General features: G+C 37.5%; 1 protein-coding gene across 1 annotated transcript in view; it reads right to left on the bottom strand.

Moving 5' to 3' along the window:
• The window catches only part of LOC150078990 (patj homolog), a 946,782-nt gene that overhangs the window by 652,293 nt on the left and 268,807 nt on the right, over nt 1-25,682 (bottom strand). The window contains exon 7 of the mRNA XM_090382912.1: nt 12,814-12,948. Within this exon, the coding sequence (XP_090239038.1) occupies nt 12,814-12,948 (135 nt within the window). The remainder of the gene's footprint in view (nt 1-12,813; nt 12,949-25,682) is intronic.

Here is a 25,682-nt window from a genome sequence, read left to right as displayed (position 1 = left end):
GTTGACGGTTTTACTTCTCTGAGTGTTAAAGCTGATTCCGATACAGTCCACAATTGAAAAATGCTTCCATCACTTCAATTTGGAATCAAATTTTTCCAACATCCATTGTAAAGATTTTCTGATGTAATGAGTTTCAAAGATAGATTAATGCCTTGATCTAATTAAAGAAGTAGTACAAGGTGGTAGGAATGTTACTTCAACCTTTGGATAACTTAAATATTTTGGATGGCCTGGTAGTATCCAATAGTGAAAACTTTGAAATCTAGTTTTTTCCACAAATTCAATAGCACAGAACCTAACACAGGGTTACATTCCCAACAAAGTAAAATATGGGGATTTCCCTTTTTTTTTTTTGCATAATGATTAGCGAGCCAAAAGTGGTGATTTGCAAAAAAAGAATGGAAATGTTGAAAAATTACATGCAACATAAAGGCAGAGTTGTTTCCCCTGCACAAAAGCTCAAAAATACAGTGTTATGCGAGGTTTGCAACAATTCTCTTACGGTGTTAGAGCGAAACCATGTTATATAAGCCTGCCTGGCAACCCAAAGGTCGTGGGTTTGAATCCCGCCTCGGGCTTGGATCAAAGTACTGCAAAAAAAAAAAAAAAAAACCTTGGGAGGTGCATTATGGCCACAGAAGCTGATGCACCAACAACTATAAAAAAAAAAAAAGTTATGTGCGAGGATTTTCGCACTTAATCTTGTTAGAGTGAAACAGTTGTAGAAGTAACATGTTATACAGTGATTGTGTGTGCTTAAATTTAAGAAAAGATTGCTGTACATAATACAGCTATACAAATTGGAGCAGTGTGCATTAACGGAACATTACTGCAATGGGTAAATGGGTGGTTGAGTGGGTATCAATGAGCACTGCTCTTCTTGAACTAATATTATTAGTGACATTTCCTGGGGAATTTTGCAGTCAGATATGAAGTTCTGTAAGCAATGAAGATGTACTGCCGGGACTAGTCAGGTTTTGTCAGTGATACGAAGGAATTTTGCAAGCAGGGTAAGGAGGTGATTATCCCACTGGATTAGGCAATGGTTGGGTAACATCTTGAGCATTGCATACAGGTTTCATTTTAGGAAGGACGTGGATCTGTTGGTACAGGCGCAGGAAAGAGATTACTGAAAGAAGAACAAAAAAGGTACTCTTATTGGGAAAAGGGTCAGCTGCTCTGCAAATTTCAGTGCCTGGAGACTAGGCACCTGCAAGAAAATCTGATTGACTGTGTGTTTAAGGCTTTGAATGGATTAAGTAAGCTCAATGTTGATGGAATCCTTCCTCTTGCCCAAAGCACATGTGAGAGAACATAAATTGAAACTGAGGAGGATACTGCACATCTGCTGTGCAATGGCAGATGTGTGAATATTTGCCTTCAACAATGGGTGATCAATTGTTAGAACAAACTATCTAGCGTTGTACACGTAGGTAGATTTATATAAATTCAAGAAAGAACTAAAACCGCTAGAAGGGATAGACAAGTGCTGTAGGAAGTGTTGGCTTTTTTGCTGATGCTGTATGCACTTGCTTTCTTGCATCATATGCCACTGTCAATACTCTTTAGGAAGCATCTATGTCAGCAATGTAAAATACTGCTGCTACTGTCACATTTTTTTTTTCTCTTTTGTTCAATTTGAGTCCATATTGGGGAGGGAAGGGGAGTATTACTGAGGCCCACATCTTGCCATATCTAAACTATAGCAGTTAACAAGTTTCCCAACTTTCATATCACTTCATCATGAATATCCAAGATAATGAAGTGTGTTCTAACTTTTTTTTTGAAATATTTGCCCTCGGTTCTAATCTACACTATGTCCAGTTCTCTCTACAATCTGCAATATATTTCTGAAAATCTCAACTACTGGATTTTTCAAACCACTTAATTTATAATTATTCAAGGCCTCAAATTATGATAATGTTAAACTTAATTACTTCATAGAAATTGTTTCATTTCATAAATCCTAACATTAAATAAACAGTTACAGCAAAAGATGATTTTACGTTGTTTAAATTTAATATGCAATGCAGTCACATGTATGTTGCTTTGGAAGCCATGTAGACAAAATGGATAATCAACTTTAAAGGAATAAAATTCTGCTTTGCTGAAGTGAGTGGTATGAATATGAAGGACTAAAAGGCTAAACTTCTTAGATAAAAAGTTAATTGACATGGAAATCGGTGTGAAAAATGTGCATTACTGGTAGAGCTGCTTTATCACAAACTAAATGCCATGCCACAGCTAGGCAAAAACCTTTTTATTTCTAGATTTGGAAGATGTGGCTGATTTTTGTTTTTTACAAAAGTATTTGGCAATTATAAAATAACTGTTGTGATAATAATATAAATTTACTATTAGTCAAAATTTTACTACTGTATGCAACTAGCACTCTTGTATGTTAATACCACTTGGCATTTGTATATTAATACAAAACTTATGCAACAATCCTTATCATTTGGTAGCACCTTTGAGTTTCTGAGGTATGGTACCAAGGAATTTCTTTATATAGAATACAGAAATGGCTAACCTCAGTAACCCTGAGCTGCAAAGTAATTTCCCAAGATTTCAGAGCCTTATTTTCTTTCAATTAAATAAAATTGACAGATACAATAAACACTTCTCAGACACTCATTTAAATCATAATGAATAGCTTTCTTTTTAACTATTTAATACTAAATAAAGTAATTATAAAGTAGCATATTGTGGAAATATTACTGTGTAACCTGTTATAAAATAAAGTTTCTGTAAACAGGAATAAAACAGTTGAATCCATTCGTTTTCATAAATTGCTAACTTATTTAAATTTTTTATGTAGCACTTAACCTTCTGTTACTTTATTTGCTCTTTTATACCTGATAATAAATCTGTCTATTAACTTTCCAAAAATTTTGTCAATCTAAAATCAAATAAAATATTCTGGAAACTCTTTGAAAAGCTTATGAAAGCTTAAGCTTCTCCATAAATATTAAAATGTTTTAGTTAGATTAGTTTTAGTGTTTTGAAAAAAGTATATGTGATGGAAATGCTGATGCTGTATACTAGTTCTACCTGGTTTAATGTAGAACTAATTTTTAACGGTATTCTCAAGTGAGTTATTCCAATCCAGATTTCTGAGAGTTAAATTTAGAACTAAAACATTTTTAGTTCTAAATTTAACTGTGTGGGGGGGAAGAGGCTTTAGCAAGCTCTTTTCAAAATTTGGTATAATGTTAAATTAAGTAAATTCATAATTCCTGTATATCATCCTTCAAATATTTTATATAATTAACACTGGCTGATCATTTAATTCATGAATGTATTTAAGTGTCATGGTGGGGACACAGATTACATAATTATCAGTTACTCAACCAAAGCACTGGCAGTGCAGTTGCTACCAACAAAGTGTCTGCAATCAGTTAATTTTGCATAAGTCTCTAAACAAATGTGTTGCACAACCTCTCAAAAATAACTGAAATTGAATAGAAGTTTTAATAATGGTATCACTTTTTCAACCATCTCTATTTCTGCCTCTGTTAAAACCAGGTGGTTCTATTGCCACCTCAGCTAAAGATAAAGCCAACATGCTAGTATCCTACTTTTCTTCTAACTCTTGTATTGATGATCTTGGTAAACCACCACTTACCATTCCCAGTAAGCTCCATTCAGTGCCTCCTGTGGTCTTCCATCAAAAGGATATCAGAAAAACTTAAGAGTTTTATGCTAAGAAAGTACTACCATCTCTTGATAGTATTTTTCTACTTATTCTCAGAACTTGTGCCCCTTGGCTGGTGTTTTTTCCACTGGTGTTTTTCCTTCTGCTTGGAAATCAGCTCATATCCAGCCAGATTCAAAAAATGGGTGACAACTCCCTCCCATCAAATTAACATCCCACTGCACTTGTTGAAGTACAGCCACTCTCTAGCTTAAGTAATACTCAACATATGGAAATTCGACTTTACATACGTTTTTGCCGGCTGGTGCAAACTTAAAAAAAATTCATAAAAATGTATTTTGCATCCCATAGGAATAAATGGCAATATGTAATGTGAACCCAATAACACTTTGGTAACATATTCCAAGACCTCGGAAGTTAATTTTCGCCATATAAATAAACTATTTATCTCTCTAAAAGATCATTTTTATAATGGAAATTGTGCTACACTTTCATCACAAATATAAGAATCAATTTTCGAACATCTTTGTGATATTTTTCTAAAACACATTTCCGGAGGTTACTACCATAAAACAACTTGCACTTTCTGGTTTATTGGGCTCTTCTGTTAGTGCATCTAATTATAAACGGGTAGTAAACTCTATCTTATTGCATTTGCTTGTTGTTGTTTGGTTTTTAGGAGCATTAGCAACTAAGGCCATATTGCTCCGGGAATATGCGGTGGTCATTCCCTGACCTTTCCGCATCCTCCGTATTTGGTGGTGACGGGCTCGAACCCCGGTCTAATCAAGAAGCGTGTGCTACGCACTGCTGCTCCTTCCCACCTGGCTACGGAGGCGCCTATTGCATTTGCAATAATCTCGATAACTGGAATTGTGGGGTTTTACATTATTATGATGAAATGTGTTTCCCCTTCACTAAAATCTTCAATCATATAATAAAACAAAATTTCAGAATCTTCTCTTCATTTCTATTTACTTATTCAATAGTGAAGGGAAGGGGACCAATGGAAAGTGCAAGTACTGGCACTGCTAGAAAACAAAACAAAATTAATTTAGAAATGAAGATGATTAATTAAGAAGTATGAAGCAAGACAAAGTTTTTCATCTATTGCACAGAATTAAGTCTCTCTCTCTCTCTCTCTCTCTCTCTCTCTCTCTGCTTTAACAGTGAATACTATTTTAAGCACATATAAAAGAACGTGTTAAAGGATCAATGCATTTAAGATCAACAGTGATCAGAAAACAGCATTCAGGTTCTATATCGAAAATGGAAAAGCTATTAATAATATGGATGGAAAATCAGATTCAGAAACAAGTGCCCCTGAATCTAATGGCCATTCAAGCAAGAAGTATTTATGAAGATAACGATAAGTACGGCTAACCCAAAGCCAAGTTCATGGCAAGCAATGGGTGGCTTAATAGGTTCAAGCATCACGCTGGTTTTCAAAACATTAAAGTATGCGGTGAAGTCACCAGTGCCAATTCTGCAGCTGCAGAAAAATTGTGATATGTTGGAAAAACTCCTTCTAAATCTCCACAGCCCTCAACTTCCACAGCAGTATGCTTATCAGCTGGAGAGTTAATTATGGCAACCATGCTTGCTGATGTTATGTCTGCTTCCTCTTTCTTTTTGTAATTTTATAATTTTGAAATCTTTGTAATTTTGTACACTTTTGTAATTATTCCTGCACATGAGATTAAAAAAAAAAAAATTTGAATAAATAATTCTATTTACATGTTCATCGAACATTTCTTTTTTTTGGTTCAATCAAATTTGTGATTGCTGCATAAGCATTTTAGGGAGATTCTGACTTACATAGAGTTCCGCCGAATGCAACCCTTACGTAAGTTGGGGAGTGGCTGAAATTGATAAAACAATTAACCAGCAACTAGTAAATGGGGATTTTTTTTTTTTTTTTTTTAGATTTTTTAAAATTTGCATGAAAACAAATTATCCAAACAAGTCAATCCACAACCAGTTCAGATGATTAGTAAACCACTATTTAAAAAAAAATAAAAAAAATAAGATTACACGTAGTCTTTAAAATACAAAATAATTCCAGAACTGTATTTTTATGTAAACATTTATACAAATTTGTTAAAGAGACTGTCTGAACAAATCTGATTAGCTACTATTAGGTTACAGAAAAACCAAGTGCAAAAAATTAACATCTACTTAGATTGCAGTAGATCTCTTGCTGTTGTTCAGATAAGTGACTGTTCCAGAAATTGGAACAGTGTGGCATTAGGGAAAAGTTACTGCTATGGATAAAGATGGTTAAAGGCAGAAGCTAGTGGGTGATTATTAATGGTCACTGCTCTTCTTGGACTGTTATTAGTAAAGTCCCTCAGGATTCAGTGCTGTGTCTCTTACTGTTCTCAATATTATTAATAATAGTAAGGAAGGAATCAATTTTAATGTCCAAGTTTTCTGATGATACAAAAGACCCAACAGGATAAATGACAGTAATCAGGTTATACTATGCCAAGATCTGGACAAATTAAGCAGGATTGGCTGAAAAGTGACAACTTAGGATTAGCAATGATAAATGTTAAATCTCAGTTGCCACCTTTCAACCCATCTGCATTTGAATAGCAATATTACTACCTCACAGTTACTATATTTGGGTAAAATTGTGTAACTTCAGAATAGCATGGCAATTAGCTGGAACCACATGCAAAGTGCTAGAGAATGAGAAAGACACTGGGTAATTGTACAGAAAGATATTCTTTGAGCAATGAAGTCAGGCTTTGGGAAGTTCACAGGATTCTTCAATGATATAAGAGGATGCTGCCAGCAGGGACAAAAGAGGCAATTATATTGTATAAGGCAATGGCTAGGTTGCACCTTGAGTAATGCATACAGATTTGGAAGCCTCATTTTGGGAAGGATGTAGACTGCTGAAATGTGTATAAAGAAGAGCAACAAGATTAGTCAGGAGTACAAAGGATATTTGTACCAAGAAAGACTTTTTTTTTTTTAAATTGCAGCATCTTAAAACCTGACACCAGCAAGAGTTCTGACTGAAACATTTGAGGCTTTAAATTCTGGACTGAGTAAGCTAAATATAGGGCATTCTTGCCCTTTCCCAGACAACACATAAAAGGACATAAATTTAAAAGAGTAGCTGCAAGTAGTGATGGATGTAATGGAAAGATTTCAATAAATCACAATATTTATTTGTTGATGGAAAAAAAATCAAATTCATTTGAATTTCAAATGATAGAGAGACACTTCAGCTGGCTTAGCTTAACAGAAAAAAAACAAACAATCCTCTTGAAGAGGGTTAAGTTATAAGTGAATAAAACTGAAGATAAAAAAAAATATTAATGTGGCATTAATCTGTACAAAAATTTACTGTTCCAATAACATCAGTTCAATGGGTTTTCTCCAAATCCATGCAAATAACAAAAGTAAAATAACAAAAAGAAAAATCTACAAATATTGATTGAAATCAGAGAGTCTTATAATGGGGGATTTTAATTTCCCAGATATTGACTGGAATTTGGGGCTGGTCACTCACACACTAGCAAGGCTTTTGTGGATTTACTGGATGATTGTTTTCTACATCAGCATGTTCGGGAGGCAACTAGAGGGAGTAATACTCTTGATTTGATTATCAGTAGTGATTCTTCATGCATTAAGAATCTGCAGATAAAGGAACCACTAGGTGGCAGTGATCAGTGTTCTAAAGTGGGAGTTACTCAAAGAGGTAACTACCATTAGGGGTAAAGGGAAGGGGTATTGCTTTCGTAAAGGCAACTACGATGGACTGAGACAGTATTTAAATTCTATACAGTGGGATCAACTGATGATGTTACCAACAGCAAATTCAAAATGGGAAGCATTCAAAGAACTTATCTTGGAAGCTACTAGGCTTTAGATACCAACTAAGAAATATTGTTCAAGATTTAGACCTAAATGGATGTCAGATGAACTAATGAGGCATATGGCAGAGAAGAAAAATGCATGGGATACATACAAATTAACACGTGACACAGAAGCCTATGAAAGATACAACCAAGTTACAAAGGAGGTTAGGCAGGCGAAGGCAGATTACGAGAGATCCTTGGCAAGGGATGCGAAGAAAAACAGCAAAGAGTTCTTTACTTATGTAAACTCTAGAAGGAAGGGGATGAATCAGATTGGTCCACTTGATATCGATGGGTCAACTGTTGATGACCCTGCTCAGGTAGCTAACAAACTAAATGAATATTTTGCATCGACATTCACACATGAGGAGTTATTCAGCGAGGGGGAATGCCAGAGGTGTACTCAACTCTAGCAGTAAGCTAAAGAATCTTGTAATAACTGAGAGTAAAGTGGAGGAGAAATTATTGAAGATAAACACAAGAAAGGCACCTGGGGTGGATGGGTTCTATCCAGTTATATTAAAGGAGGCAGCAAAGGAAGTAAGCAAACCCTTAGCCATAATTATGAGAGCTTCCTTGGACTCACGGGAGGTACCCAGGGACTGGAGATGGGCAAATGTGACCCCAATTCACAAGGGAGGATCAAAAGCTGACACAAGTAATTATAGACCTGTGAGTTTAACTTCTGTTCCTGGAAAATTAATGGAGGCACTGGTTAAAGAAGCACTGCAGGATCATCTAGACAAGACTTCAGTTATAGCTCGGACACAGCATGGTTTTGTTAAGGGGAAGTCTTGCCTGACCAATTTGATTGGATACTATGATGCAGTTACAAAAGAACTGGATGCAGGGAATAACTTTGATATTATATACTTGGATCTTAGAAAGGCTTTTGATACTGTTGCACATGGAACACTGCTACACAAATTGGAGCAGTGTGGCATTGGAGGCAAATTGCTGCTATGGATAAAGGGGTGGTTGAGGGGGAGAAGACAGAGAGTGGTAATTAATGGACACTGCTCATCATGGACTAATGTTATTAGTGGAGTCCCTCAGGGTTCAGTATTGGGTCCTTTATTGTTTTCTGTATTTATAAATGATATTGATGATGGTATATCAAGCTTAATGTCCAAGTTTGCAGACGATACGAAGGTTGGCAGGGTTGTCAAGGACACTACTGACACTATGCTGCTGCAACAGGATCTGGAAAGGTTGAGCAGATGGGCTGAGAGGTGGCAAATGAAGTTTAACATTGACAAATGTAAAGTACTACATATGGGAAACAGCAACCCCAGAGCAACGTATCAAATCTGTGGTACTACACTGATAGAGAATAAAAGGGACCTGGGGGTGGTTGTGCAGGCAGATATGAAGTTCTCCGAGCAGTGCAGACGGGCTGCAAGAGTAGCTCATGGTGTATTGTCAATGATATATAGGAATTTTTCTAGCAGGGATAAGGAGGTGATTATTCCCTTGTATAAGGCAATGGTCAGGCCACACCTAGAGTACTGTATACAGGTCTGGAGGCCTCATTTCAAGAAGGATGTAGAGCTGCTGGAACGAGTACAGAGAGGGGCAACAAGATTAGTGAATGGAACAAAGGGGTGCTCTTACGAAGAAAGACTTAAGTTTTGCGAATTACAGTGTCTGGAGACTAGGCACCAGTGAGGTGATCTGATAGAGGTGTACAAAGCCTTGAATGGTTTGAGCATGCTCAATGCTGATGGGATTCTTCCTCTTGCTCAGAATAATCACCTGAGAGGGCATAAATTCAAATTGAGGAAAGACAGATGTAGGATAGACGTGCGGAAATTTGCCTTTAGCCAGCGGGTGGTTGGTAGGTGGAACAGACTTCCATCCCTTGTCGTGGAAGTTGATAGCCTAAATAAGTTTAAGGCTCAGCTGGACAGGTATTTCGAACGAACAGAGGGGTGAAGTGGAAGTGGTTATTTTTTTGTTATTTATTTTACTTTATTATTATTTTTTTTTGGCTGATGCTGCATAAGCTTGCTTTCTTGCATCAAATGCCTCTACTAATGCTAATCAACGTAGAATATATTGAGCATTACAGCTCTGGTTCATACTATCTAGTACTACAGCTACTAATACCTTTGCATTTAAAAATTCATCAACCTCAATATCCCCTGGGATAACAAAAATGTCCTATATACAGGCTGGCCTCGATTAACTTGATTAATTTGTCCCGCAAGCACATCGCACCAAATGGAAAGGCCATAATCGAATATAATAATCAATAGGAAAATTATAATTGGTCCTCGACTTTCTGGAATGTTCATAAAGAATTTTAAAAATACCTTTTAAATAGCTTTTTAACTGTAGACAATGTAAAAGATAATGAAAATAATTATGGAATTAAATGTTTATTGCATAAAACAGCAGTTCCCAAACTGTGCGACACATAATATTTAAAATTTTCGAAGGAAAACAAGCGATACTCGACATCTGTTGGATACCCCGCAAACTATTAGCTCGAGGTAGTTCAGTTTGAACATTTCTTATTAAGTTGTTTGGACCTAATTACTTAATAAACGGAACTGTTAGGTATTTCTTTTGGTCTAGGTGCGTTGTGAAAAAATCACAGAGACACTAAGGGTGCCGTGAACCAAGAAAGTTTGGGAACCTCTGACACTAATCCCAGAGGCTCACATCTGGTGAGTATGAGCTTGGCACAACCAGAGTCTTGAGCTGGATATCATCATTCTTCTCTTTCTTAGTGATTCCCTTCTACACTCAATCCCTCTCTCGGGGTAATTCAGATTTTTTTTTTTTTTTTTTGGCTGGTGCAGCATAAGCCGCAGACTTCCTTGTACCATACAGCTAATAATAACAATAATAAAATACACAATGAAGAAATGATTGTTGCAGAAATATTTGAACAGTGTTGACTTTCTCTATTCAAATATTTCTGCAACAATCATTTCTTCATTGTGTGACACCTTCATTGGTGTCAAACTACTGACACCAACGTTTATAATAAAAAAAAAATTGGAAAATGAAAGAATTCGGGGTAATTGTGCAGTCATATATGATGTTCTCTGAGCAATGCAGACAGGCTACCAGGACAACTCATGGGGTTTTGTCAATGATATACAAAAATTTTTATAGCAGGAATAAGGAGGTGCCATTGTATAATGGCAATGGTCAGGCCACATCTTGCATGAGGCCTCATTTTAGGAAGGATGTAGAACTGTTGGAACAAGTACAGAGAAGGGCAATGAGACTGGTGAGTAGAACAAAGGGGTGCTCTTACCAAGGAAGGCTTCAATTCTGCAAATTACAGCATCGGGAGACTAGACACCTGCAAGTAATCTGAGGTGTTTAAGGCTTTGAATGGATTGAGAAAGCTCAATGCTGATGGGATCCTTCCTTAGATCACACATGAACAGGCACAAATTCAAACTGAAGGATGGTTGCAGAATGGATCTTTGTGAGTTTGCCTGTAGCTAGGGGGTGGTTGATTGTTAGAACAAGTTTCCATAAACTGTGCTGCCACTTTATTAGGTACGCCCTTGCTATGCACACAAATGGTTTGTCCCACAACGTTGCAAGTCACATGACCACAGTTGGGGATATAATTGCAGCAGAACAACCTTTTCTAGTCTCAGTTAAGCGTACAAACCATAACAAGAATGGGGGAAAGGAGTGATCTAACAGACTTCAAACGTGGCATGGTAGTAGGTGCAAGACAAGCTGGACAAAGCATCTCCGAAACAGCAGTTTTCCTGAACTTTTCACGTACCACAGTTTCAAGGGTGTTTCGAGAATGGTGCAACGAACAGAAAAAAATCCTCTCAATGGCACTCCTGTGGAAGAAAATCGCTTGTTGATGAGAGAGCTAGAATTGTGCAAGCAAACAGACGGGCCACAATGTCACACATCATGTCAGAATACAATCTTGGTGTGCAGAACAAAATATCGCAATGGACCACTAGTCGCACTTTGTTGCGAATGGGCTACAACTGCCGACGGCCACATCACGTACCTTTGTTATCAGTGAAGAACAAGAGAGTACACCTCCTGTGGGCACAGAGCAACACCAGCACTGGACTATCGAGGATTGCAAAACAGTTGCTTGGTCTGACGAGTCAAAGTTTCTGGTGCATCATGTTGATGGAAGGCTCAGAATTTGGCAAAAACAACATGAATCCATGGACCCGTCATGTCTGACGACTACTGTGCAAGGTGGTGGGAGCAGTGTTATGCTGTTGGGAATATTTTCTTGGCACACGTTGGGTCCATTGATACCCATAGATTGTCTGAATGCCACATCGTACCTAGACATTGTTGCTGACCAAGTGCATCTGTTCATGTCGACAGCAGTTTATCCTCTGTCAGATGGTTACTTCCAGCAGGATAATGCACTGGTGCACAAAGCCTGAATCATGGAATGGTTCCAGGAACATGACATTGACTTTTCTTTGCTGCAGTGGCCCGCTCAGTCCCTGGATTTTAATCCTATTGAACATCTTTGGGATGAGCTGGAAAGGGCTGTTTCCTGCAGGCCTACACCTCCGTCGAATTTCAAGGAACTGCGTGACACACTTATGCCTGCATTGTACTCCATTCCTGCACAGCGTTTTCAGCATCTTGTTCAATCCATGCCTAGACGAATTCAGGCTGTTTTGAAGGCTAAAGGAGGGTCAACATCCTACTAGGTAGGTGTACCTAATAAAGTGGCAGCACAGTGTATGTTGTTGTATAAGTTGATAGTTTAAATAAATTCAAAGAACTAGACAAACTACTAGAGTGGATCAATATGGAATGGGAAAATTTTCAGTTATTTTTGGCTGATGCTCTATAAGCTTGATTTCTTGCATCATTTGCCACTGCTATATATATAGGCAATTCAATGTTATGGTTCTGTAATGGGTTTGTTACTGTCATCTACTCAACTTATTTTTACCTTTCAAGAACCAGACAATTTGCAAATATCTGTTTTTACACAAGATGAGGCAACATTCTATATAAAGATTAAATGCTTTCAGGTGTTTTCCCCCAATGACTGCATAAACTCATAACCCAATTAGAGAGCTTTTAATTTGTCACTACAAATGTTTAGTCCATTGTTAATGCATAGCACCACTTTACTTACTTTTTCAACTTTTTTTTTTCTTATACCCTTTTTATATTAACAAGATTTGGATGTAATATGAAATTTCAGCAGCACTTAATTACCCTTTCTGTCTACATTTAAAACTGTCTACTTACATTATAACACTCCCCTATTTCTGTACTGAAGTAATTAAATTTAATACCACTTACCCTATCTGCAACACCACCAGGAAGTATTGTTTTCACAACAACACCTGTACTTCTACCACCTATTATTCCAAAACCTAGACCAGACCCATCATTAATCAAATTGATAGCTTCTATTTGAGCCCACTCTGTGTTTAACTAATGGGAGAAAGAAACAAAAGCTACTAAATAAGCTTCTTTCATTCAGACGAATAAAGTTTAAATTAATTTTTTTGGGAGAAGGGAAGCAAATATAAAACAAACATTACAGCTAAGTACACAACACACATCCTGTCACAGTTGTGACTGTGTATGCATTTTATATTAGTATTATTATGCATTTGCAAAATTGAATATGGCTAACCTAGTCTTGAATTAAGTTAAGAGAATTAGGGTAATACTACATTAACCTGTAACTGGCTGTGCTAATAGTTGAAATATAACATGTACACTCATGTAAATGGAGTAAAATGCAACTTAATGTATAAGTTTAAAAAATTGACAAGAAATAATTTGAACTGTTCACTTTCTGATGCTCCTTTATTTTAAATCTGTTATGAACACAATATAAATTGATTTTTATAGATCCTAGATATAGCTTAGCTTAATTTGTCATTACAATTGATTTTTATATTAAAAGACATTTCAATTACTTCTTGAATATAAAACATCTTTTGCAGTGTATTAGAAATTCATAACCTTATAAAATTTAGTTTAGAATATCTCCTGTGTTGATTGACAACGAGCAAAGTGTCAATCAAAAAATCCACATGCTTCAGCAATTGTATACTGGCCACTCTTCCATACCATGAAGCCAGAATGTAACAACTAGATCTGCTTTTATAGAATCTAAATGGTGTGCACTTCAATAATTAGACATGAGTGATGCCACTAATTTTAAATTTATGCTCATATAATTATGAGCATAAATTTAATTTGTTTGCACAATTATTAATAATTTATAATAATTAATGTAATTAATTAATACAATCAAAAATTATTAATTAATTATTTGGTCCCTTGACGTTGTCACAGACATTCTCTCAAATATGCCAGACAAGCTGTACTTGCCAATGGGAGTCAAATGCTGATGTAACTGATATACGGTGACACTCAAGTCGAGTGGACCCAATTTCAGTGAAGTCTGGACAGTCTGTGACAGCCAAATCCTCTGCTTGCACCTTAATGATGGTGAGACTGTTAGTAATCCTGGATATAACCCCCACGTGTAACCCCCTTTCATTAACCGGTGCAATACCACCACTTTGCTTATTGGAGGCTTGAAGTGGTGGAACCCATGTTTAGACTCTAGAACTAAGTTCCAGTCAACCCTTCCCCATTTCTTCCATTTCAGTATGACTGATGACTTTTGGGGTTATGATTGACATCATGGCAAGATCCAATCTTCCTTGCATTTAGAGGATACAGCTCTAAAGCGGTGTTCGCAGGCAGGCCGCTAGTTAGGTACACGGGACCGAACCTATTGGTAATTCTCTAGGAGGCTTCCGGATCAGCTAATGTGACTGGAGAGTAACTGGAGGAAGTCAGAGAAGGTGTATGTGTGTCGAGGCCACGTAATGTCGAGGATCTGGGTGTATTCTTACAAAAATTTTATTACTTCATACAGCATGGTCTCCCTCTCCTACACTTTTTCGTACTATCGAATTCACCATGAATTGTCAAACTAATAGAGTAAGCTTATCTGCGAAAAGATCTAAACCTCCGAAACACTTCCTAGTTCGTTTCACAAATATACATTGTCTCAGTTCTAATCTCAACGATGTCCACTTCCAGTCTGCCAAACCCAATGTACTTTTTCGGAGAGAATCTCGGTTATCAGTTGATTCAACTACTGCTCATCTCAGTTGCCCAAATTATTCCCTGTATGATTCCTTTTGCCACAAACGCGGTACTTGTGCATATGTCTGTTCCAATATTCCCTGTCAGAGACTTGGTAATTTAGAACCTCCTCTTTTCGATCTTCTCTGCTTAAAATCTCTGCCTCATTCTGTCAAATTCATATGTTGTCTCTACCGTTCTCCCATCTCCACTAATCACTTGGATCTCTTTGACTTCCTCTTTTTGCGACTTTCTCCTGTCCAACTTTCCTAACAGTGAGTAATTTTCCTTGGTGATTTTAATGTTCACAACTCCAGCTGGCTTCTGCTTTCTAGTCCCACTGACCCAGCTGGTCGAGATGCTGAGGCTTCTGCAATTACTAATGACCTCGCACAGGTTGTTAATTTACCTATCAGAATACCGGATAATCCTAACCATACAGCCAACACGCTTCATCTTTTTCTCACAAATAACCCTTCTAAGTACATGGTCGAAGTGAGTGGTCCTTTAGGCACCTCAGATCACAACTTGGTGATTGTCTCTTCTCCAGTGGAGCCTTTATCTCACTGCTATTTCCCAAACTTGTGTTGTTTGGCATTACAAGAATGCAAAATGGGATGACCTGCGAGCTTTCTTTTCCTTGGTCGGATTACTGTTTCAAAACTTCTGATGTCAACGTTTGCTCAGATCGTGTCAGTGAAATTATTCTTGCAAGAATGGAATCCTTTATCCAACACTCCATTTTAAAATCTCATCCTTTATCTAAACCTTGGTTTTCCAATAAATGTGCTAAGGCTGTTCAAGAGAAAAACGTTGTATATCGTAATTGGCTTGTTTCTCATTTTTCACGTTTCATTTTCTACCTACACCAAAGCTCACAACAATTGTAAAGCAGTAATTAATCAGTCCAAACTAGATTTTGAACAGGCTACGAGTAGAAATCTTGCTTCTTGCCATAATGGTAGCTAAGCATTCTGGTCTCTTGCCGAAGCTATTGGCTGTAACCTTTTCCTATCTCTGCTCCTACCTCTGTCAAAACCAGACTGTTCTGTTGTCACTTCATCCAAGGATAAAGCTGACCTGCTAACATCCCATTTTTCTTCCAACTCGTGTATTAACGATTTTGGTAAAACACCTCCCACCATTCCCAACATGCTCCATTCAATTCTTCCTGTGGTCTTCCATCAAAAGGACGTCAGAAGGATTTTGGCGAGTCATGATGGTAAGAAAGCTCAAGGTCCTGATTGTATTTCTCCACTGGTTCTCAAAACCTGTGCTCCTGAAATTACACCTTTTTTCACTTTCTTATTCTATTTCTTCCCCCCCCCCCTTCTACTTGGAAATTTGCTCATATCTGGCCAGTTCCCAAAAAGGATGACAAATCCCTCCCATCCAATTATTGTCCCATTGCAATTACTTCTACCCTTTCTAAAGTTATGGAGAAATCAATTGACCGCCCACTCTTAAACTATCTAGAAACCTTCCATCTGATCAACAATCGCCAGTATGAATTCTGTCAGTGTCTGTCCACTGGTGATATTCTGGCTTATGTTACCCATTTTTGGGCAAATTCAATGGAAAAGTTTGGTGAAACACAAGCAGTTGCCCTTCACATCTCAAAGGCTTTCAATCGTGTTTAGCATAAAGGTCTTCTAAACAAGATTCTATCTTATGGTTTGCCAACTGTTTTTTTGTAATTGGTTATCCAGTTTTCTTTCTGATTGCTCACTGAGGGTTATGGTAGATGGCTCTGTCCTGTAACTTCTCCACTAATGCTGGTTTGTCCCCAAGGTTCAGTTCTTTTCCCCACTCTTTTCCTCTTGTATTTTAATGACCTTCTTCCATTGACTAGTTTTGTCACTGATAGCACATTGCATTCCACTTTCCAGTTCGAGAAACCTTGCCCTCCTAAATCAGCTTCAACTTTTCAAATATCCGCTACCAATTCCTTAAATGCTGATCTCCAGATAATTCTTTTGCTCCTATGCTTATCTTTGGTGACACTCAGATTTCTAGGCAAGATGATATCTTTTGGGGATTACCCTGACTTCTAATTTCTCTTGGCATAAGCACATTACAAATTTCTTCGTCTGCACTAAAAAACTTGGTGTTCTCTTTTGCTCTCACCTTTTTTTTTTCCACACAGCTGTTCACTCTGCACAAATTGCGAATCTTCCCTAGCATGGAAGATTTGGGGTGGTGCCCGAAAACCTCTCTCAGGCTTCTAGATTCCATTCATAATAGGGCCGTTATACTAATTATTGACTCATCTCTTACAGAGTTTCTCTACTCTGTCTCCTAGACCTTCTGTTTCTGCTGCATGCCTTTTCTACATATACTTCCATGGGTAGTGTTCTTCTGAAGTGGCTTCTATAATTCCTGCCCTCTCTTTCAAAACAGTCCGAACATGTGCCGCCACCAGCCAACATCCATTTACTGTCCAACTTCCAACTCGCAGAACCAACTTTTCATCTTCCTCATTTATTCATTCGACTGCCATTTTCTGGAACAGCCTTCCTTCAAGCGTGTTTCCTGAAAATTACAGTCTACAGAATATCTTCTTTCGTATTCTCAACCTCCAACTCAAGCACCGTACTAAGTAGTATAGGCTCTAATACTTCTTGTTTTGGGGTTTTTGATTTAAAAAAAAATATATATATAGGATTTCTAGAATTTTCAGTATAGCACTTCTATTGAAAGATACTGGAAAAATACAAATACTGGAAAGATACAAATACCATCCCCCCCACACACATAGTTAATCAACCATTTCCTAACATATTTTTAAAACCTGGACTTCTTAGATCATGTAAAAACCAGCTTTGACTTGCCATAAGAAACTAAACATGTTGAGTACTATCCTTGACATAAATCCAGGCTAATTCTCTTCCATCTATAATTATGCTATACTTAATGAAATGGCTTTACATATTAAGGACATACTGTGTATCATCTGTTTTGAGCCTTTATGCTGAAATTTCACTATGCCTCAAAATAAGAAGTCTCCAAAAGTTCAGTTTGATAATGGGTGAATCTAAAATACTTTTTCTGTACACCTCCTTTGTCATGAATCCCAACATCAGGGTAAAGGTCAAAACAGGTGATTGAGATGACACAATATAACCAAGCTTGCATTTAACAATCTTCTGATGAGAAAATATTTGGGTGATATGATAGGTTAAAGGGCAGATTAGCAATGCATGGAGGAAGTGATGTAGGATATAGATAGTAGAAATTACTATAGCGTTCAGATTATGAGAGAGAGAGATTACAGTTACAGTTACAGAATTGTTAAAGAATAAGTGTAATTGTAAATTAACTGTCTGAACCTCTTTCAGTAGGAATCCTGAGATGCAATAATAGTTCTGGAGCAGAAATATCAGAGAACCAATAACAACAGAGTGAAAGACATATCTCCACAACTTGCTAAAAAGATTTTTGGATTTTTTAAAGTAATGCCATTTATGTGTAAGTCACTTCGTCTAACCTATTACTAAAAATGTGAGTAATGCTTCTTTGATAAGTTTGTATAGTTTCACAAATTTAACAAGTAAAAATACAAATACCATCCCCCCCACACACATAAAGATCTGACATTTCCTGAAAATTTTATATTTGGAGTTGTTTTAGCATATTGCCAAAAATTATTATTTGTTATCCCTGTACTGGTTCACACTGCTACCACCAAGAAAGCCAACTTATATGAATCATTAGATAATTACAATAATTTATCCATGTGTTGAATTGTAGCCATAACATCCTTGCCAAGAATGCACAATAACAGAATTTTTTTCCTATTACAGAAAATATTCTGAACTTTCTGGCACTGCACCCAATCTATGAACAGTATGCCAGACCAAGGTATTTTTGAACCCTGGGCCGAAAGATTTTTTGGAACCTCCTTTAATGTGTGTGTGTGTGTGTGTGTGTGTGTGTGATTTGTAAAATATGGTGCCCTGCTAGCCTGTGCCTTAATCCGGCACCGTCTCTGAAACAGTGCTTATAAGATACCATTAAGTGTTAAATGTGATGTATCCCACTTCTGCAAAAGTCCTAGACCAACCATGAGTAGTAAATGGCAGTAAATCAGGCAGTAAATGCTTGCAGGGATAATGAATATTTTCCTCAAGAGTTACAACACAGTGTATATTAATCTGACAAGAGCAAAATACATTAGCATTAGTAGAGGCATATGATGCAAGAAAGCAAGCTTATGCATCATCATCCAAAAAAAAAAAAAAAAACCCACTCCCATTTCACCCCTCTGTTTGTTCGAAATACCTGTCCAGCTGAGCCTTTAATTTATTTAGGCCTATCAACTTCCACAACAAGGGATGGAAGTCTGTTCCACTAACCAACTACCCACTGGCTAAAGGCAAATTTCCGGACATCTATCCTACATCTGTCTTTCCACAATCTGAATTTATGCCCTCTCAGGTGATTATTCTGAGCAAGAGGAAGAATCCCATTGGCATTGAGCATATTCAAACCATTCAAGACTTTATACACCTCTATAAGATCACCTCGCCGGTGAATAGTCTCTAGACACTATAATTTGCAAAACTTAAGCATTTCTTTGTAAGAGCAACCCTTTGTTCCATTCACTAATCTTGTTACCCTTCTCTGTACTTGTTCCAGCAGCTCCACATCCTTCTTAAAATGAGGCCTCCAGACCTGTATACAGTACTCAAGGTGTGGCCTGACCATTGCCTTATACAAGGTAATAATCACCTCCTTATCCCTGCTAGAAAAATTCCTGTATATCATTGACAAGACACCATGAGCTACTCTTGCAGCCCATCTGCACTGCTCAGAGAACTTCATATCTGCCTGCACAATTACCCCCAGGTCCTTTTCATTCTCTACCACTGTCAATGTAGTACCACAGAGTTGATACGTTGCTCTGGGGTTACTGTTCCCCAAATGTAGTACTTTACATTTGTGAATGTTAAACTTCATTTGCCACCTCTCAGCCTATCTGCTCAACCTTTCCAGATCCTGTTGGAGCTTTTGTGACTGCATCATAGTACCCAATCAAATTGGTCAGGCAAGAATTCCCCTTAACAAAACCATGCTGTGTCCAAGCTATAACTGAAGTCTTGTCTAGATGATCCTGCAGTGCTTCTTTAACCAGTACCTCCATTAATTTTCCTGGAACACAAGTTAAACTCACAGGTCTATAATTAATTGTGTCAGCCTTTGATCCTCCTTTGTGAATTGGGGTCACATTTGCACATCTCCAGTCTATGGGTACCTCCCCTGAGTCCAAAGAAGCTCTCATAATTATGGCTAAGAGTTTGCTTACTTCCTTCGCTTCCTTTAATATAACTGGATAGATCCCATCCACCCCAGGTGCCTTTTTTATGTTTATCCTCAACAATTTCTCCTCCACTTTCCTCTCATTTATTACAAAATCATCTAGCTCACTGCCAGTTTACTTCACCTCTAGCATTCCCCTTCCTGAATAACTCCTCATGTGTGAATGTAGATGAAAAATACTCGTTTAGCTTGTTAGCCAGCTGAGCAGGATCCTCAACTGTTGAACCATCAATATCCAGTGGACCAATCTGATTCATCCCTTTCCTTCTAGAGTTTACATAGGTAAAGAACTCTTTTCTGTTTTTCTTTGCATCCTTTGCCAAAGATTTCTCATAATCTGGCTTTGCCTGCCTAATCTCCTTTGTGACTTGGTTACAGACCAACTGATATCTATCATAGGCTTCTATGTCACCCATTAATTTATATGTATCCCATGCATTTTTCTTCTCTGCCATATTTCTCATTAGTTCATCTGACATCCATTTAGGCCTAATCCTTGAACAATATTTCTTAGTTGGTATGTAAAGCCTAGTAGCTTCCAAGATAAGTTCTTAGATTGCTTCCCATTTTGAATTTGCTGTTGGTAACATCATCAGTTGGTCCCACTGTATAGAATTTAAATACTGTCTCAGACCATCGTATCGCCTTTATGAAAGAAAAAACCCTTCCCTTTACCCCTGATGGTAGTTACCTCTTTGAGTAAATCCCACTTCAGCGCACTATGATCACTGCCACCTAGTGGTTCCTTTATCTGCAAATTCTTAATGCATGAAGAATCACTACTGATAATCGAATCAAGAGTATTACTCCCTCTAGTTGCCTCTGGAACATGCTGATGTAGAAAACAATCATCCAATAAATCCACAAAAGCCTTGCTAGTGTGTGAGTGACTAACCCACAAATTCCAGTCAATATCTGGGAAATTGAAATCCCCCATTATAAGACTCTGATTTACTGGCCCACTATTTCCCTGTACAGTTTCTTATTATACTCATCAGAGTCATTAGGCCTATAGCACACTCCTACTCTCAATTTTGATCTCCCAATGCTTATGTCACACCAAACTGACTCGACGCTGCACTGTCCAGCAATGTCGACTGGCTTCACTTCCTTGGATTTTGTGTTTCTTAACTAATAGCATAACCCCCCCTCCCTTCCTATTCTGTCTATCCTTTCTGTACATATTGTACTCCCCAAATTCCAGTTCTGCATTCCTTATATCTGTGTGATACCACGTCTCTGATATCCCAACAATATCAGCCTTTGATGTTTTGAGCAATATCTCAAATTCATCAAATTTATTTACCAAACTCCTAGCATTGGTGTACACACAAGTATACTACATGCACCTGTTCCTATTCATAGCTACCCTAACACAACCCATGTGTTTACTTGTACCGCAATAACTCCAGCGCATTCTGCCTTGGGGGTTGCCGCTGTGTTGCATGATGACCAAGTGCAATCTCTGGCGTTGATGTGGGCAGCTGAGAGCTTGATGGCCCCTCAATTTAGATCCTTCAAGCTCTCATATAGGCCCATAACAATGCTGAGTTGTCGTCTGATTTCCTTAGTCCTTACATCATGCACACACAAAGATATCCCCCCCCACGGCAATATCATGTCCCGTACGCGAGTGCTCCACAAACATCAAGCAAGCGGTGGATTTTAAAAGGCTGTAATTCAGAGGGCAACTGCCCCCCCCCCCCCTCAGTTCATCCCTGAGCTACAGCACTCCCATTAGCTTGAGCCTTTTGCTTTGCTGCTCTGATCTGAGTCATGATTTCGATTTAATTTCAATTTCAGTACAAAATTATAACCCTAAACTTGTATCCCAACACAGTTATAACACTATATATCTACATATATTTTTTCAGTATTGAGTATTATCTACGAGTTCCGTTTATATTACTGCCATATCAAGTTATGTATTAATTATGTTACGTTTGTAAAAATCTAAGTTGTTATATGTATTTAGTTAAAAAGTACAATTTAATTCACAATGAAGTTTAACAAGATTAATAGATTTTACTGATGAATTGACAATATTATATTATATACTATACTAAGCTAATGCTATCTAGTTCGGGATATAACGTTGTATCATATAACAATGATGGCGGCAAGTTATGAACAGTAAATCTACAGACACTTAAGTATTAATTAACTTCCAAATCTCGCTGTCTCAATGGTCAATAAAGCGGCTAAACACATCTAAAAAACTTCTCGTTCAGCAGAGCTGCAACTTGTATCATGTGGATTTGATACCCTTACTGATACTAAGTAATACCTACAAAATCTCTATCTAAGTTAAATTTTAAACTAAGTATCGTAACTAGGAATATAAAGCTACTCTAGAAAATAAGTTAATATGCCAATTTAAGCTAACAAAACAGAAAGAAAACTTCTATTCCAGGAGCAGTAAAAAACTTTGCCTGCGCAAGGCTACTCTCTTTCTCACCAATTTCATATGGCAGTATGAATAAGGGTGGCATGAATTTCCTGGAATCTACGGTGTTGGTGTTTTACAATCACTGTTACATAAATTCTAAGTTGTATTCACTGAGATTCCCAACCAGAGAATACCTATGTACAGGATCCACTGTGCATGTCTAATTGCTGGTTCCTACACAACACAGATGTTTTGATCTTGCATCATCACTAAACCAACTGGCCCAGAACCTGTTTAACCATTTCTGAATTGTTTTTATTCTCACATGGTAAAACTTCCCCAAACAGTCTTGTTACAGGTATCAACTCTTATTGAATACATCTAAAGACTTCTATCTGGAAGTTACACAACACTAGATAATCTCAACAGGCCTCAAGTGTCACAACTTTAGTATTTTCTTCATGAATCATTTAGAACAATGACTTTAAAGCTTTATTTAATATTCAATAACTGTTAACAAGCTACAATTTGAGTACTCATTATGAATACTGTATGGTGTTATTAGGAAGCTCAACTGTAATTCTTAAACACACACCTTGTCCTACATTCCTATGAAATGCTAATGGATTTAGAAGGCTATGCACCTGTGAGGTTTTGTGCCAAAAGCTAATACTGTACTTTCATCTATAAAAATATTCTATGGCATATTCCTCCATTTCTCTGAAGTCAACATAAATTGCCTTCCATTGATGAAATTAAAGCAATAACGTTATTTTTTCTTAAACCAGCTGCGAATTAATTTTAGCAGTACAGTGAATATTTTTCCCCATTAAAACACAATCTTCTTACTCTTCACTTTAATCTGCTTCTCTATACACTATTAAAATTAATTTTATTACAAGATATTTAATAATAAAAACCTTATCTTTATTTAAAGAATTTAATGAAAGTGATTTTAGGTAATTGTTGCACTAAATGTTTAGAAAATTAATGCAGTAACTCTTAGTTACTGCATCTCTCTCTCTCTCTCTCTCTCTCTCTCTCTCTCTCTCTCTCTCTCTCTCTCTCTCTCTCTCTCTCTGTGTGTGTGTGTGTGTGTGTGTGTGTGTGTGTGTGTGTGTGTGTGTGTGTGTGTGTGTGTGTGTGTGTGTGTGTGTGTGTGTGTGTGTGTGTGCACGCCATTATGCAGTATTCATAAAAACAATGAAAACTTCAATGGGCCATTAATATTTTTAACTGCAGTGATTAACTGAATGTTTCAGTCAATCAAGTGACTGTGATGCTCACTTTTAAATAGTGTCTGAAAGTTGCTGCTTTCACTATATGATGGAATTTTTTTGCAGGAACATTTCAAAAATCAGTGGGTATTATAAACTTCCTACACAACCACTCAGAGGATTAAAAAATAAATTATTTGGCCACTTGTTATGCTCTTGTTTTGCAGATGACTGTAGATGGGATTCAGTATTAAAAAAAAAAAAAAAAACTTTGTGAGGCAAATAGTACTGGGAGAAGAGGAATCACCAATGTAATCAATAGAACAAATAAGTCTTCAAACCTATATTTACTTGCATATCAAATATTTAAAAACACACAACTGTTTGCAAACCAGCATACCAAATGGACACCCTTCCCTCCAGAAGCCAACACTTTGCTTATACAGCTCTTTACTTATGAGTAAAGAGCTGTATGAGCAAAGTGTTACTTGTCAGAGTATTAATATTGTTAGAATTTGCTATTATTATAGCAGGAATATATACAGTATAACTTGGTTATAACTAGCCTGGAAATAACAAGATCACGGCTGTAATGGGCAAAAAGCCATAATTTTAGTTTACGCGTATTCCCATACAATCCCTCACTGTTTATAACAAGTGTACTACACAGATATACCGAACAAATTTTGGTAACTACACAAACATTCTTAATTTCTCGGTAGTCGAAAAATTCCAATTGTTAGAATAGACAAAAATGAAAAGAACGACTGAGCTTTTATGACAACTAAGAATTTTGTCAATGTATTTCGGGACTTCTAAGAACTTTGTGTGCAGATCACTTTACTGTCATTTAAAATAAAATCAGATAGAAACAAACCCTTCCTCTGGAAACGTCTACTAACAAAAGAAAGTCTCTCTCGATTCGAAAAAGATAAAATTATTCATGAGTTAGAACGAGGTGCAAAAATGTAGAAGTGTGTAAAAAGTTTTTGTCCTCTTCCAACAGTAATGATGTGGAAGAATAAACATGTTTGTTTGGCTAAGCTCCTTTATTTGGGTACCACTTGTCTCCATGCAGTGGGCATGGTCATAGAACTGAGTGATTGTACGGTCGAGTTCTGTGACTGGGTGATTATTGTGAAGGCATTTTCTTTCTGATTGTTTTGTGTCAGCGAGGAGGGATGCTTAGCTTTGGTAGGGTGTTTTTCCCCTATCCAGCTGTTTGAAAATCGGAAAAAGAGTTCACAATTTAAAAACAACTTCATGTGATAAACACCCTAGGCATATCAACCTAGGAGGACAGTGGGCGGGGAAAGCAGCGAGTGGCACCTGCCAATCACTGCGTTGTTCCTGTCTGTTTGTCGAAATATGGACTAGTATCCAAGATCTGGAGTTTACCACATGTTTACATACTGGCACTGGAAAAAACAACTTAGAAGAGAGAGAGAGAGAGAGAGAGAGAGAGAAAAAAAAAAAAGAGTTATAAAGTGCGAGGTTACAAACACCGAAGAAGCTTTGTTTCAATGGTTCACTACACTTTAACCTAGGAAGATCACAACGACAAAGACATAGCACAGCCCCGCAGTCAGCCAGATTGGCCCTTCAAACTACACCCACTTTTGTGTTGCTATCATCCCTTTCTTCCCTGGTGGGGGGGAGACAGTTTTCTCCTCCCCCTCCCTGTTTCCCCTCTTTTTGCCTGGTAGGAATGGGCCTGCCTCACTGGCCATCTGATCTTCTCTATCGTCCCCATACTTCTGTCTTCCCCCAACCTTCACCCCCCCACTCTGAATAAACACACCAGTGTATGGCCACACAGGCTATCAAAATCTAATAGCATTCAAATCTAAATCACTCCTGCATAAGCCTCTTTTGGCCTTTTCTATTCCCATCACTTCATCTTCCCCCCCATTTACCCCTAGCCACTGAAATCTCAGGAAACTAGGTGGCAAGGCCTGCTAGAGTAAATATAAATCTACTGGGCACCTGGCCTGCCTCCACGGGGAAAAGTGTGGAAACAGTGGGTCCCAATAGGGGCCCAATGGCTAAATGCCAGGAGAACAACACTACACATATACACAGCCCACACCTTTTAAAAACCTCTGGCCTTGACAGTAGTCTCACACTCG

Source organism: Mastigoproctus giganteus, chromosome 10, assembly GCF_048544385.1.
Source record: "Mastigoproctus giganteus isolate SK-2022 chromosome 10, ASM4854438v1, whole genome shotgun sequence".
Lineage (NCBI taxonomy): Eukaryota > Metazoa > Arthropoda > Arachnida > Uropygi > Thelyphonidae > Mastigoproctus > Mastigoproctus giganteus.
The sequence above is the reverse complement of the archived record's forward strand: the minus strand, read 5'-3'. Positions and strand labels throughout refer to the sequence as shown.